The 16438-nt window shown below is 41.4% G+C and overlaps 1 protein-coding gene across 1 annotated transcript; it reads right to left on the bottom strand.

Moving 5' to 3' along the window:
* Positions 1 to 607: 607 nt before the first annotated feature.
* LOC148775271 (A-kinase anchor protein 4-like) lies at positions 608 to 16168 on the bottom strand. Its single transcript, XM_088844908.1, has 6 exons — positions 15857 to 16168; positions 13782 to 13874; positions 5205 to 5255; positions 4879 to 4980; positions 1192 to 3333; positions 608 to 963 (listed from the first exon to the last, which is right to left on the bottom strand). Exons 1-6 carry the CDS (start codon positions 15890 to 15892, stop codon positions 808 to 810), a joined length of 2580 nt encoding a protein of 859 aa, XP_088701034.1. The 5' UTR covers positions 15893 to 16168; the 3' UTR covers positions 608 to 807.
* Between the last annotated feature and the right edge of the window lie 270 nt (positions 16169 to 16438).

Genomic DNA, 16438 nt, shown 5'->3' with positions numbered 1-16438 from the left:
GAGAAATATATAAGAAATCTAGGAATTTAGTGCTAGTCTCAAAGGAGATATTGGGATTCACATAGGGTGGTTGTGAAGAATTTATCATTCTATAGCTTTGTTCTCTGCAAATTTTTCTCAAACTGCTGGGAAATCTCATCCGTTGAAGGAAATGACTTATAAGGAAGCTTTGTGTGTGGGGAAGGATTGGATCCTGATGTAGTTCTGGGTGGTGTTTAGCCATGTGTAGTGGACCCTGGGAGTGTATGTGTGTGCATGAGTAATATACTTTCTGAAGTTTGTTTTTCATCTAGGTTCCCATCTTCAAACTCTTAAAAGTGACCAAGAAATCTGCATTCTTGGGATTATAAGGGGGATTATCAAGTTATGTGCATAATTCTGGAAAAACAGGGAGGCCACGGTGGCAAACCTCTAAATAACTTGTGGACTGAGATTTGGATAAGCCAAATGACTTAGGAACTTGGACATGGGTTATACCCCTGTGTCTTGGTTGCTTAGAAAATAAACCAGGGTGAGATATGGACACAAGTCCAACACTGTATCACCATTCCTTGAAACTGGACTTAATAGCCTTAGATATATCTGACCAAGAAAACACTGGCACCACTTACTTTTTTTTTTTTTTTTATTCACTTTCTTGCCCAGCTTGTTGGGACACCCTACATTTGCGCAGTCCAACTGCTGGGAAAGACAATCAAGTAGAGTGTAGTTCACTGGCTTGATGGTAGGGGGTGTTTCAGCTGGGATGGAATGCTGCTAGGGACAGGGAGTAAACGGAGAGGGAGAGGAGGCAAAGGAGCTGTTGGCTCACAGGTTAGCGAGCAGCCAGTCTAGAAGTTGGTTTCTTGCCATGTTTCCCATGGCTTCATCCAGTTGCCGTTCCTTGGCAAACTTCATGACCTCTTGAAGAAGATCTCCTACACTGTACCCCTTCTCTGCTGCCTTAGCTGAAACTTCAGGAAGCTGCGAGAGAGCAGAGATAGCTTGAATCATGTGATGTTTTCAGAGCCAGGACCCAGAGGGAGAAGGTCACCTACACCCCACCTACCTTTCTGCCTATGATTCTTGGATTAAAGGCTGAAAAGAGAGACTGAAGAGAGAATGGACTGCTCTGAGTACAATACTACCTCCCTGTCCCTACCCATTCCAGCCCCCTTTCTTCTTGTTCCTTGTTCTGTCGCTATCGCTTACCTTCTCCAGTTGTCCATCGTTGTCTCCCATGAAGGAGAGCATGGGTAGGTTAAGTTGTGAGGCTACAATCCACTGCAGGACAGCCTGGAGCTGCTTTTGAAAGCTGCTTGTTGAGCACAGATTATTCACTAAGACTTTATATCTGTGACAGTCTTGGCAGCTCTGACACATCCCAGCTTCGTGACTATATCTGGGGCCAATGGCCTGGGAAAAATTAGAGTTGTTGGATGAGGATGCTTGCTCTTCCAAATCAGTGAGGGCTGCCTCGTTGTTGCCATGCTTCGCCATGAGAAGGCACAGCTTCATCACAGATTCTAAAATTTTATTTGTAATTTGTTGGCTCACTTGCTTCATTCCACTGATAAAGTCAACTTCTCGATTGTCCTGGCCTTGTTCTTCCTCTCTGTCCATCTTCTTGAACACGGAGGTTGATTTGTTTGTCCTGATCTCGGAATGTTTGTTCTCACCTTCACATAGATCTTCACACCTGAAGGAGCTCTCATTAAGCAGTTTTTGAATAAATGATAAAACCATGTGTGATATATCCAGCTTCTGGGAATCCAGATGTTGATTGTCCTTCCGAGAGGCGGGCGGTCCAGGTGCTCCACGAGTTTCAGGATGTTTTGTTGAAAGCGCCTTGGCACTTTGGCTACCTCCGCACTTTTCATATTGGGCACTCTGGGTCATATAGCTCATGGTACCAGGTGGACAGTCATCTTCACATTGCTCTTTGCCCTTGGCCTGCTGGGTCAGATGGTACTGGATCAGCATAAGGGCAGAGACAATCAAGTCCTTTGCCAGTGAATCTGTGGAAGGGCTGATCTCTCTCTTTTCCTCCTTATGGGGACAGGTTTTGCTAGGCATCTTGCCTTGATCACACTGGTTTTGGGTCCACGTAATCAGGCTCTCCTTGAGGATATGTTCACTGACTTTATCAGCACTGGTCAAAGACTCGCATTCCTCTTGTTTGCCCTTACACTTGTCCTTTCGCTTCACCTCAGCCTTCATAGCTGAAAATTCAAGACTTTGGTTCTTGCATTTGGCATCATGGGACCTGGCTTTCAAGGATATAAATAACAAGTACTCAGACTTAGTTTCCTTTTTCTCACCACGAAGAGCACTGACCAAATGTTTCAGCATAGCCTGCATGATATCAGCAGCGTTTTGTTTCCCATGTTGGAACAGATTCCTCTTGACAGCTGAGACAAAGTCTGAGTCGGTCATCAGGACCCCAGTGATGTTATGTAGGTTCTTCATACAGGAGTCGATCAAATCTGACACAATTTCTTTAGTATGATTCAGTAGCACCCTCTTCAGGACCACACAAGCTGGAATTGGTTTCCCAGAGCTATGAACTTTCAAGGTTTTCCTAATAACAGAAACCATCATATCAGATGCCATTTGATTGGCATAAACCACGAGTCTTTTGCTGATGGAATCCACAAATTCATTGCTGTCTTTTTGGCACATCTGTTTGTCTCCACCTTTGTTCTTGTTTGATAATTCATTATACAGAAAGGTTTTTCGACCACCATCCCTACACTCCTCCCCAGTGCCCCGCATTTCTGCAGAGGTCACTTCTACAGCATCATGGGCCATTTCAGAGGCAATCTTGCTCACAGCATTGTGAGGGCTGTTTTTCCCTTTGTCCCCATTGGGTGGATAGATCAAATGATGAAGACATTTGCTCCCACCTTCTGATTTATCCTTGATTTTCTTACAGGCCATCTGGATTACCAGAGAAGATAATTGATTGACATAGAAGGAGAGATCATCCATAGAACATTCTCCATCAGGGGAGATAACTGCCCTCTGATTACTAGCAGATTTGCCTGGAGGAGAAGGACGATTCTGGTTATTGGTGGTGTTTGTGGCTGCTGTCGTTACCAGATGTCGTCTCTGAGGTTCGTTGTTCACATAATCCATGTTCAGGTGATCGACATAGACGCTGTAGTAGTTCCCAGAAGGCAATTTTTGACAGCTTCCCTCTGTCTCTCGTAATTTATGTTCACAACTGGAGGCTGAGGGGCTCAGTGCGTGTTGGAAACCCAGGGCGTACTTTTGAAGCTCATTAAGAAGACTGTTGACTCCACTTAAAGGATCAGTAGGAGCTTGTTTGAAAAGGCACACTGACCCCTTCGTCTAAAAAAAGAACGACACCCATCCATAAGAGTTTGGATAGGTACTTCTTTCCCCTATTTAGAAAATATATCTCTGAAGTTGCACAGATTAAGGATTTGGCCTTTAAATTTTCATGGACACATAACACACAATTATATCCATTAGTACACATTCAAGCACAAGTGGCAGTGACAAAAGCTTAGGGTATATACATTTGTACATTTAACTACATATAAGTGTTATCACTATATTTGTCAATTTCATTTGCGTATGTGAACTCATCACAATATATGTCAAAAATGTGTCAGTGTCTCTGTTGTATGTGTGTATGCGCATTAATATATCAAGTCATGAGTGTGAATGTGTCAGTCGATATTGTGTGTGAAAATGTGCCTGTGTGTATGTGTGTGCATATGTGTGTCAGTACACATGTGTGATGTCACTGTGTGTAAGCATGTGTCATAATGTGCTGACATCATACCCCTTGTATTATGTCATCTGTATAGGCTAGCATGGGCATGGTGGTATGAATATTCAGTACATATATGTGAATGTAAAAATATGCGTGTATATCAGTGTGTCTCTTAATATGCTTGTCACTGCCACATGTAGCTTAAGTTACAATCAAGGAGACCTACATTGTGTTTTGTAAATATGGGCTCCTCTTTTAAAAACAAACACCAGGTGGATCCTTCTATGAAGACCCCAAAGTGAAGTTGGCCACCCCTAACTGAACCCAAAACCCTTTGGAGGATATTTTATAACTGGTTTTCCCTTCCTTAGAGTCCCCTTTCATCATAATACATGTAAAAAAAAAAAATGCTTCAAAGGCATCTGGGGTCAGAAATGATGTTTCTGATCATAATAAGAGCCTAGGAACACAGAACAAGGAATATACAACTCTTTTGTACTGAAACCAAATATCTTGCTCCAATTATCAGCTACTCCAGGCTTCTAGGATTGTGAGAATTATCATGTGCGCTAATGCCTACCCCAAACCAGCTACCAGGTATAATTTGGAATATTTATACAAAAACAAAAGAATTCCACATGTGATAGTGGTGTGCAGATGTAATTGATTCAAACTTTTATGGTACCCACTAGCCTAGGGAATCTCTCAGACAACAGGGTGGAGACCAGGCAACCACAGTGTTCGATTGTTGTGGGTTCTCTCTTTTCCCTATCTTCTCTATTGTTTTGGACACTGGGCAATGTGGGACACACAAGTCCATTACAGACCAGTAAAGAACATTGCAAATGATCTTGCTTATGAGCCTGTATCTTTGTTAAGAAAAGCACAGCAAGATTCTGTTTGCAGGAGCTACTTGAAATCAAGAAAGGGCATTCTGAGCCTCTGTGATTAGTGTCATTGTGAGATACTGTGAACTTACTGTGGGCATGAACTTACCGTGACTCTGAACTTAGGCATGTGTCCTCTAGAATGCCATAGTATTAAAATTTTGGGGCTATTTGACAATAGTTCTCTTACTATCTCTGAACCAGAGCCCTCAGATTCAGCACTGAGCTCTGGGAATGAGAAAGGCTACACTCAGAGGCTGTCTATACCTTAGACTGGTCTTGCTTCTCAGTATCCTTGATCACAGTAATTGCTTTTTCTTCTAGATTCTCCAGGTTTAAGTCACATTGGGAACTAGAGCCAGCAGCATCCTATGGAATTGAGATAAGATTCTTGTGAAAAGTTGCTTTTTTGAGATTTTTTTCAATCTGCCCCCTAGGCTGCTACTTCAAAGCAAGAATGATGGCTTCCCACCTCAGTCACCCCCACCTTTCCACCCTCTGCCACAACCTTTCCCTTTCTCATGCTGTCACTGATAACCCTTCTCGGCAGCTTCCTGCCCATTCCAACTCTGAGGGGAGCAGAGGGTACCCACCTCAGAATCTTTATCTTCCATGCTCAGGGTAGACACATCGACAAAGCATATCTGCATCAAATTAGGAGGGTTAATTTAGAAAAGTTCCAGAGAAAAGGCCTTAATTTCCCTGGAAGATGATAGCAGCACCTCCCTTATCAGTTCTTGTGAGAATTGATTGAGATAGTGTGTGGAAAGCTTTTAGGAGAGTGCCTGGATATAGTAAGATATGCAATAAACAACAGACAATTGATTTTTATTAGGCAGACAGAATCTTAATGTTACTACATTTCCTAAGTGAGAATACTTACTTGTGAAAGAGAGAGAGTTCAAAATACAGTACCCACATTGACTGAGAAAACCAAAAAGAGAGATGATTTGCCCAACTGACATAAACTCAAAGGTAGAACTTGTATTATAACTGGCTCCCAGTTCGGAGCACTTTCTACTGTTGCCAAAATGTGGTGTTTTTACTATTGATAACATAGATTTTAGGTGGCCCATGGATAAACATTTTTGTGTTTAATAGGTACTTTTTAATTGCTATTCATTAGGAAAATACATATTAGAATATCAAATCTATCATATTCTGGAAAACAGTGTTTAGAGTGAAGGTAAGTTTTAAATGTAAGTCAATTTTTAAAACATTGTAGAGGAGTTGGTCCTAAGATGGTGGAGGAGTAGGACGGGGAGACCACTTTCTCCCCAACAGATTCATCGAAAGACCATTTGAACGCTGAGCAAATTCCAGAAAACAGGCACCCAGAAAGGCAGCCCATTGTCTTGGAAAAGAGAACAAAGGACTGAGTGAATACCAGAGGAGGGCTGTGAACCGGCCCATCCCCCACCAGAGGCAGGGAGACAGGTGGGCTGCAGCCAGAGCCGGAAAGGGGCCGAGGCATCCTCTACCAAACTGCAAGCAGGCTTCCAACAGCCACCCAAGACTTCCTGGGATTCTGGACAGTTACCATCTGCTGGGAGTGTTGCAGCCATAGATCAGCTCCCCAGAAGAGACAACAGCACACCTGAGAGGGTGCACCAGCTGCCACCCAGGAAATCCAGTGGCTGGGACCAGGGAGGCGATAAGACACACCGCACCTGGGGAGAGTGTGCTCGCCAAGCACCTAGTCACCTGAGCTACTCGGACTTGGGAAGGGAACAAAACGCAGGCCCAACCAAGACTGTGCCTTTGCGGAGGACCCGAGAACCTGAACCTGAGCGACTTAGACCTGGGAAGTGCATGCAACCCAGGGCCTGCCTCAGACAGTTCACAGCAGAGCAACCTGAAGCCTGAGCAGTGTAGACTGGAAAAGCACACACGCTGTGAGCGGGCGCAAGCCCAGTGTGACCGAGACACTGTGAGCACTCCCCACACATGCCAGTGAGATTTGTTTGCAGTGTTCCTCCCTCCCCACAGCACAACTGAACAAGTGAGACTAAATAAGTGACCACCTTCGCCCCCTTGTGTCAGGGCGGAAATTAGACACTGAAGAGACCTACAAACAGAAGAAGCCAAAATAAACAGAGGGAATCGCCTTGGAAGGTGCAACCGACTAAAACCCTGTAGTTAACACCGACTACATTGGAAGGGGCCTACAGATCTTGAGAAGTTTAAGCTGGAAAAAGGAACTATCTGAAACTGAACTGACCCCACACTGCCCACAACAGCTCCAGAGAAATTTCTAGATATATTTTTACTATTATCATTTTTGTAATTAAAAACAATTTAGGAGTCCTCTATTACTCCTTTAATTTTCATTTTTATAACCTACTATTACCTTGCCAAAGGAAAAAAAGACCCTATTTTTAAGGCAAACTTCATATATATTCTTTATAATTTTTGTGATATTCTCTTTTTTTTTTAATATTGTATTTTTGAGAGTGTAACCTCTACTTTAGATTTTTAATCTTTGCTTTGTGGTATTTGTTATCAAATTTGAACCCTTAAGAATCCAATCTTGAGTATCCAGTTTTACTTAGGAGTGTGATTACTGACTTGATTGCCCTCTCCCCCTTTTGACTCTTCTTTTTCTCCCCCAGGTCACTTCTATCTGCTCTCTCCTCCTCTTCTCTACCCAAACCTGTGACTCTCTGTGGGTGTTCCAGGCTGTGGAGAACACTTAGGGCACTGATTACGGCCTAGATCTGTCTCTCTCCTTTTGATTCCCCCTTTTCTCCTCCTGGTCACCTCTATCTCCTTCCTCCCTCTTCTCTTCTCTGTGTAACTCCATGAACCTCTCAGAGGGTTCTGGATTGTGAAGAGCACGTAGGGAATTAATTACTGGCTAGATTGCTCTCTCCCCCTTTGATTCCCTCTTCTCCTCCTGGTCACCTCTATCTGCCTCCTCCCTCTTCTCTTCTCCACGTAACTCTGTGAACCTCTATGGGTGTCCCTCACTGTGGAGAATCTTTTCACCATTAACCTAGATGTGTTATCATTGGTGCTGTATGGATGGAGAAGTCTTGAGGCTACTGTAAGAACAAGACTGAAAACCAGAGGCAGGAGGCTTAAATCCAAAACCTGAGAACACCAGAGAACTCCTGACTCCAGGGAACATTAATGGATAAGAGATCATCCAAAAGCCTCCATACCTACACTGAAACCAAGAATCACCCAAGAGCCAACAAGTTCCAGAGCAAGACATGCCACGCAAATTCTCCGGCAATGCAGGAACGTAGCCCTGAGCTTCGGTATACAGGCTGCCCAAAGTCACACCAAACCCATTGACATCTCAAAACTCACTACTGGACACCTTGTTGCACTCCAGAGAGAAGAAATCCAGCTCCACCCACCAGAACACCTAGGCAAGCTTCCCTAACGAGGAAACCTTGACAAGCCACTGGTCCAACCCCACCCACAGGGAGGAACCTCAACAATAAAGAGAAACCACAAACTGCCAGGATACAGAAAGGCCACCCCCAAATGCAGAAATCTAAACAAGATGAAAAGGCAGAGAAATACTCAGCAGGTAAAGGAACATGGTAAATGCCCACCAAACCAAACAAAAGAGGAGAAGATATGGAGTCTAACAGAAAAAGAATGCAGAATAATGATACTAAAAATGATCCAAAATCTTGAAAACAAAATGGAGTTACAAATAAATAGCCTGGAGACAAGGATGGAGAAGATGCAAGAAAGGTTTAACAAGGACCTAGAAGAAATAAAAAAGAGTCAATCAATAATGAAGAATGCAATAAATGAGATAAAAAACATTCTGGAGGGAACCAACAGTAGAATAACAAAGGCAGAAGACAGGATAAGTGAGGTAGAAGATAGAATGGTAGAAATAAATGAAGCAGAGAGGAAAAAAGAAAAAAGAATGAAAAGAAATGAGGGCAACCTCCGGGACCTCTGGGACAACGTTAAACGCCCCAACATTTGAATCATAGGATTCCCAGAAGAAGACAAAAAGAAAGGCCAAGAGGAAATACTTGAGGAGATAATAGTTGAAAACTTCCCTAAAATGGGGAAGGAAATAGTCACCCAAGTCCAAGAAACCCAGAGAGTCCCAAATAGGATAAACCCAAGGAGAAACACCCCAAGACACATATTAATCAAATTAACAAAGATCAATCACAAAGAACAAATATTAAAAGCAGCAAGGGAAAAACAACAAATAACACACAAAGGGAGTCCCATAAGGATAACAGCTGATCTTTCAATAGAAACACTTCAGGCCAGAAGGGAATGGCAGGACATACTTAAAGTGATGAAAGAGAAAAACTTACACCCCAGATTACTGTACCTAGCAAGGATCTCATTCAAATATGAAGAAGAAATCAAAAGCTTTACAGACAAGCAAAAGCTGAGAGAATTCAGCATCACCAAACCAGCTCTTCAACAAATGCTAAAGGATATTCTTTAGACAGGAAACACAGAAAGGATGTATAAATTTGAACCCAAAACAACAAAGTCAATGGCAATGGGATCATACTTATCAATAATTACCTTAAATGTAAATGGGTTGAATGCCCCAATCAAAAGACAAATACTGGCTGAATGGATACAAAAACAAGACCCCTATATATGTTGTCTACAAGAGACGCACCTCAAAGCAAGGGACACATACAGACTAAAAGTGAAGGGCTGGAAAAAGATATTTCATGCAAACGGACAATAAAAAAAAGCAGGAGTAGCGATACTCATATCATAGACTTTAAAACAAAGGCTGTGAAAAGGGACAAAGAAGAACACTACATAATAATCAAAGGATCAATCCAAGAAGAAGCTATAACAATTATAAATATATATGCACCCAACATAGGAGCACCACAATATGTAAAGCAAATGCTAACAAGTATGAAAGGGGAAATTAACAACACAATAATAGTGGGAGACATTAATACACCACTCACACCTATGGATAGATCAACTAAACAGAAAATTAATAAGGAACACAAGCTTTAAATGATACAATGGACCAGTTAGACCTAACTGATATCTATAGGACATTTCACCCCAAAACAATGAGTTTCACCATTTTCTCAAGTGCACACAGAACCTTTTCCAGGATAGATCACATCCTGGGCCATAAATCTAGCCTTGGTAAATTAAAAAGAATTGAAATCATTCCAAGCATCTTCTCTGACCACAATGCAGTAAGATTAGATGTCAATTACAGGAGAAAAACTATTAAAAATTCCAACATATGGAGGTTAAAGAACACGCTTTGGAATAACCAACAAATCACAGAAAAAATCAAACTATGCATAGAAACGAATGAAAATGAAAACACAACAACCCCAAACCTATGGGACACTGTAAAAGCAGTGCTAGGGGGAAGGTTCATAGCGACACAGGCTTACCTCAAGAAACAAGAAAAAAGTCGAATAAACAACCTGACTCTACACCTAATGCAACTAGAAAATGAAGAAATGAAGAACCCTAGGGTTAGTAGAAGGATAGAAATCTTAAAAATTAGGGCAGAAATAAATGCAAAAGAAACAGAGGAGACCATAGCAAAAATCAACAAATCTAAAAGCTGGTTCTTCAAGAAGATCAATAAAATAGACAAACCATTAGCCAGACTCATCAAAAAACAAAGGGAGAAGAATCAAATCAACAAAATTAGAAATGAAAAGGGAGAAATCACAACAGACAACATAGAAATACAAAGGATCGTAAGAGACTACTATCAGCAACCGTATGCCAATAAAATGGACAACTTGGAAGAAATGGTCAAATTCTTAGAAAAGTATAACTTTCTGAAACTGAACAAGGAAGAAAGAGAAAATCTTAACAGACCCATCACAAGCACGGAAATTGAAACTGTAAACAGAAATCTTCCAGCAAACAAAAGCCCAGGACCAGGCAGCTTCACAGCTGAATTCTACCAAAAATTTAGAGAAGAGCTAACACCTATCCTACTCTAACTCTTTCAGAAAATTGCAGAGGAAGGTAAACGTCCAAACTCTTTCTATAAGGCCACCATCACCCTAATACCAAAACCAGACAAAGATGCCACAAAAAAAGAAAACTACAGGCCAATATCACTGATGAACATAGATGCAAAAATCCTTAACAAAATTCTAACAAACAGAATCCAACAACATATTAAAAAGATCATACATCATGACCAAGTGAGCTTTATCCCAAGAATGCAAGGATTCTTCAATATCCACAAATCAATCAATGTAATACACCACATTAACAAAATGAAAGATAAAAACCGTATGATTGTCTCATTAGATGCAGAGAAAGCCTTTGACAAAATTCAACATCCATTTATGATAAAATCTCTCCAAAAAGCAGGACTAGAAGGAACATACCTCAACATAATAAAAGCTATATATGACAAACCCACAGCAAACATTATCCTCAATGGTGAAAAATTGAAAGCATTTCTCCTAAAGTCAGGAACAAGACAAGGGTGCCCACTCTCATCACTACTATTCAACATAGTTTTGGAAGTTTTGGCCATAGCAGTCAGAGCAGAAAAAGAAATAAAAAGAATCCAGATTGGAAAAGAAGTAAAACTCTCACTGTTTGCAGGTGACATGATCCTCTATATAGAAAACCCTAAAGACTCTACCAGAAAATTACTAGAGCTAATCAATGAATATAGTAAAGTTGCAGGATACAAAATTAACACACAGAAATCCCTTGCATTCCTATACACTAACAATGAGAAAACAGAAAGAGAAACTAAGGAAACAATTCCATTCACCATTGCAATGAAAAGAATAAAATACTTAGGAATATATCTACCTAAAGAAACAAAACACCTATATATATAGAAAACTATAAAACACTGATGAAAGAAATCAAAGAAGACAGAAATAGATGGAGAAATATACCATGTTCATGGTTTGGAAGAATCAATATAGTGAAAATGAGTATATGCTCCAAAGCAGTCTATAGATTCAATGCAATCCCTATCAAGCTACCAACGGTATTTTTCACAGAACTAGAACAAATAATTTCACAATGTGTATGGAAATAAAAAAAAAACTCGAATAGCCAAAGCAGTCTAGAGAAAGAAGAATGGAACTGGAGGAATCAACCTGCCTGACTTCAGGCTATACTACAAAGCTACAGTCATCAAGACAGTATGGTACTGGCACAAAGACAGAAATACAGATCAATGGAACAAAATAGAAAGCGCAGAGATCAATCCACACACCTAAGGACACCGTATCTTTGAGAAAGGAGGCAAGAATATACAATGGAGAAAAGACAATCTCTTTAACAAATGGTGCTGGGAAAACTGGTCAACAGGATGGGAACACATGTACACCCATGGTGGATTCATGTTGATGTATGGCAAAACCAATACAATATTGTAAAGTAAAAAATAAATAAATAAAACTGAAAAAATGTTAAAAAGAATGAAACTAGAACACTTTCTAACACCATACACAAAAATGAACTCAAATGGATTAAAGATCTAAATGTAAGACCAGAAACTAGAAAACTCATAGAGGAAAACATAGGCAAAACACTCTCTGACATAAATCACAGCAGGATCCTCTATGAACCACCTCCCAGAGTAATGGAAATAAAAGCAAAAATAAACAAATGGGACTTAATTACACTTAAAATCTTTTGCACAATGAAAGAAACTCTAAGCAAGGTGGAAAGACAGCCTTCAGAATGGGAGAAAAAAATAGCAAACGAAGCAGTTGACAATTAATCTCAAAAATATACAAGCAGCTCCTGCAGCTCAATTCCAGAAGAATAAATGACCCAATCAAAAAATGGGCCAAAGAACTAAATAGACATTTCTCAAAGGAAGACATACAGATGGCTAACAAACACAAGAAAAGATGCTCCACATCAGTCATTATCAGAGAAATGCAAATCAAAACACAATGAGGTACCATCTCATGCCAGTCAGAATGGCTGCTATCCAAAGATCTACAAACAATAGATGCTGGAGAGAGTGTGGAGAAAAGGGAACCCTTTAACACGGTTAAAGGGTGGGAAAGCAAACGAGTACAGCCACTATGGAGAACGGTGTGGAGATTACTCAAAAAACTAGAAACAGAACTGCCATATGACCCAGTAATCCCACTGCTGGGCATACACACAGAGGAAACCAGAACTGAAAGAGACAGGTGTACCCCAGTGTTCACCGCAGCACTGTTTACAATAGCCAGGACATGGAGGCAACCTAGATGTCCATCAGCAGACGAATGGATAAGAAAGCTGTGGTCCATATACACAATGGAATATTACTCAGCCATTAAAAAGAATACATTTGAATCAGTTCTAATGAAGTGGGTGAAACTGGAGCCTATTATACAGAGTGAAGTAAGCCAGAAAGAAAAACACCAATACAGTATACTAACACATATTTAAAAGATTTAGAAAGATGGTAACGATAACCCTATATGTAGTACAGTGAAAGAGACACTGATGTATAGAACAGTCTATTGGACTCTGTGGGAGAGGGCGAGGGTGGAATGATCTGAGAGAATACCAATGAAACATGCATATTATCATATATGAAACAGATCGCCAGTCCAGGTTCGATGCATGAGACAAGTGCTCAGGGTGACTGCACTGGGATGACCCAGAGGGATGGAATGGGGAGGGAGGTGAGAGGGGGGTTCAGGATGGGGGACACATGTATACCCATGGCTGATTAAATATTGTAATTTAATTCGCCTCCAATTAAAATAAATTTAAAAATACATTGTAGAAATACATATTATATAACAGTATGAGTGGCGCTTGAACGTGATAAAAAATATGAAGTACTATGTAAAGCACACTTAATTTGGGAAACATAGCGTGAAGTATTTTGACCCCCTGAGGGAGTCCAGCTTTGCGGCAACTTACTGGGAGCTAGGAGACATCATTATGACTTCAGAGGTGTGAGGTAATAAAGGCTGGGAACTAGGTAACCACCACCCCTCACTCCCCTCAGCCTCCCTCCCCGGCCTGCCCCCCTCCCAGATCCTTTACATCACTCATCTGGCCCCACCCTTAAATTGTCACTATGTGATCCATGACCACACTGATCCCCCACAGACCTTACTGAGCTTGAATCCTTGGATAGGTCACTATCCATTAGCCTATCCTGGGCTCCAGAATATCTATCCCCAAGCACCAATGCTTTCCACTCCTTGGTAGGAGTCATTTTTGTGTCTTACCACTTTGCAGTTCTGATCTTGTCTTGTTGGGCTGTAAAGAGCAACCTTGCTCATGCCCCTGGGGCTGTGTAACCAGTCAATACCATCAGACATCTGGAAAGAGAAATAAAGTAAATCTGAAAGTCTAATATATGATTTTAAGGAACTGAATTGGTTAAGAATCCTGGAGGGCTTTCTAAAACCCATCTGTGTATCATATAAGGTTTAGGTTGGGAAGTGATAGGGTAAGCCATGGGGGAAGGACACTCTGAAATGTTTGGACCTGAAGATCAAGATCATTATCCTTTAGCTCAGTCCACGGTCTACTTTAATTTAGATTCCCCACACCAACTATTAGAAACCAAGGGAGTATCATATTGACCTGGGAAAATGCCAGTCAGGAAAAATGACAGCCTGGGAAACAAATTGAAAAGGGGGTCTACACACTGTAGGGGAGTCAAGTTCACCTCATTCCCTTTAACTGAATTTTAGCTAAACCTAGTCTAACCCACCGGAGAAGGAAATGGCACCCCACTCCAGTGTTCTTGCCTGGAGAATCCCAGGGATGGGGGAGCCTGGTCGGCTGCCATCTATGAGGTCGCACAGAGTCGGACACGACTGAAGCTACTTAGCAGTAGCAGCAGCAGTCTAACGCACGTCTTAGGTTAACAGCTATAATACTTACCACACAGGGCCACTGGAGAAGGCTAAGGTCAATGCTAGTAAAGTGAATAAAGATTTCAACATATGGAACAAGTTTCTGAACATTGAGACCACTCAATCTAATAGCTACAAGTATAACTAAGAGACAAATGTCTGAGGGAAGATCAGACCCTGATCCCACAGGACAAAGTTTAATTTTACTGTTGAAAGAGAGAATCAACTCTGCCAACTTCCTTCAAGCCCCTTGACACCTCCCACACTTCTGTCTCCCTCCTTTCCTCCTCTTTCTCTTCCTCCCTTCCACCGTCTCTCCTTTCCTCCATCTCTTCTCCTTCCTCCCTCCTCCCTACTTTCTCCTTTCCCATCCTCCCTCCCTCCCTCTCTCTCCTTCCCTCTGCCTCTCTCAGTCTCAACATTTTAATAACTATCTTCTGATGGCTAGCCTTTCACAGGATACTACTACCTTTCAACCCTTTGCCATTCTCCCTAATCCCCTCCATCTCATTCCCTTAAGATCTTGGACTCTCCCTTCAAGAAGAAGGGGGAGGCACAGAGGTCCCTCATGATTTGGATATAACCTAAGTCTAAATCCTAAGAAAAACAAACAAACAAACAAAAACCTGTAAAAAATAAATTTATGAACTCATTACCTTGCTAATGAAGTTATTGTAGACTTAGGCTGAAAATGTGCCACCTAGAAGGGAGATGTGCCCCTTGGGACGGAACTGGGCAGTGCCAAGTTCTTGCACGTGCAGCTGGCTGCCACCCCCGTCAGCTGTTGGATGAGACTGAGGGAGCCAGGCTCTTCCCTGCTGCTTCTGACCCTGGCGTGTGACATCAGGGTTTGTGGAATCATAATGCCTGAAACCATAGCAACCCAGCAGAGGCGGGGCAGGCTGGAAAACCCAGTAGCCCTCCATGTCAAAAGCATATCAGGCTGTCTACAGTACAACACATCTTTTTCTGTTCTGTCCAGAAGGGTACACATATTTCTTTTATATTTTGTCCTACTCACAATTCCTTAAGATTTCCCTTCATATTCACAGATCCTTAATGCCTCCCTTCATGTTCACAATGCCTTAAGATCCCCTTTCTCGTTGCTCTTCAGGCTAGACTTCCAGAACCATCTAGTCACATTAGTTACCAGTGTGGTGGGGTCTGTATTTTTCATATACAGAATGACCACCAGCCTCTTTGAGCAAAACAGTATTAATTTTCATAGCTTATTTCCCTTTGGAAATAAGAAATTCAGACTTATGTGGCAAAAAATCTTTGGATTTATGTAGACATAGAGAAACGTTAAAGTCCTTTCTGGGTATCCTGAATAAAAATATGAAAGAAAATTTGAGGCCGCCTTAGCCCCTTCCCAAGTTTCACCTCACCATTAAGACATCCCAGTAGCTAGTCAAAAAGAAGGAAGAAGATGCTCTTACCTTTGAGGTATCAGAATAGGCTATTTTGTAGGACATTGGAATGGCTTTTTCTTTTAAATTTGGATGTTGTGATGACCCTTTCAGTTTGGCTCAAGATGTTGCTGCTTTCCTCAACTCTCACACAGTCAGGGACTTTGTCCTTAGGATTCTAGTGTCTACTTGGTCCAGCAAGCTTTAACCTTTCTTAATGAGACATAATTAGCCCCCCCTCCCCAAAGCCAATCCACTTGGGTCAGGGTCAGCTCTTCACATACTCCTTAACCCATGAAAAGACCTGAGCCTCACTTATTCTTTTCCATTATGGTCAGTAACAGATTGCTGGCTACAGTATTTCTTAAAGCAATATCCATTACACTTTGAGATGCCTTCAGGTTAGCCCCAGTTTGGAAACACTAGCCCGTAACCAAATCCTCTTATTGTGCCCAAGTCTTATCTTGTTTTTCCCTTGTCCTTTCTCCACCAGCCTTCACCTTAACCTCCTAGGAACAAATGTATCTAAATTAAAAATCAGTTAAGATGAACACCTAAATCATAGAGTTTCAAATCCTTGGTTCTACCTTCATTTCTTCTGTTATCTGTTAC

This window comes from Moschus berezovskii, chromosome 16 (genome assembly GCF_049115385.1).
Source record: "Moschus berezovskii isolate FMDL1 chromosome 16, NW_MosBer_1.0, whole genome shotgun sequence".
Lineage (NCBI taxonomy): Eukaryota > Metazoa > Chordata > Mammalia > Artiodactyla > Moschidae > Moschus > Moschus berezovskii.
Note: the sequence above shows the minus strand (reverse complement) of the source record. Positions and strands in the feature narration are given on the sequence as shown.

Excerpts from the sequence above, each read along its gene's own strand:
- LOC148775271 (XM_088844908.1), bottom strand. The coding sequence starts at position 15,892 with ATGTCCTACAAAATAGCCTATTCTGATACCTCAAAG. Across the intron at positions 4,981-5,204 it reads TGGAAGATAAAGATTCTGAG|GATGCTGCTGGCTCTAGTTC; the intron begins GTGGGTACCCTC and ends TCAATTCCATAG. Across the intron at positions 3,334-4,878 it reads AGAAGCAAGACCAGTCTAAG|ACGAAGGGGTCAGTGTGCCT; the intron begins GTATAGACAGCC and ends TTCTTTTTTTAG.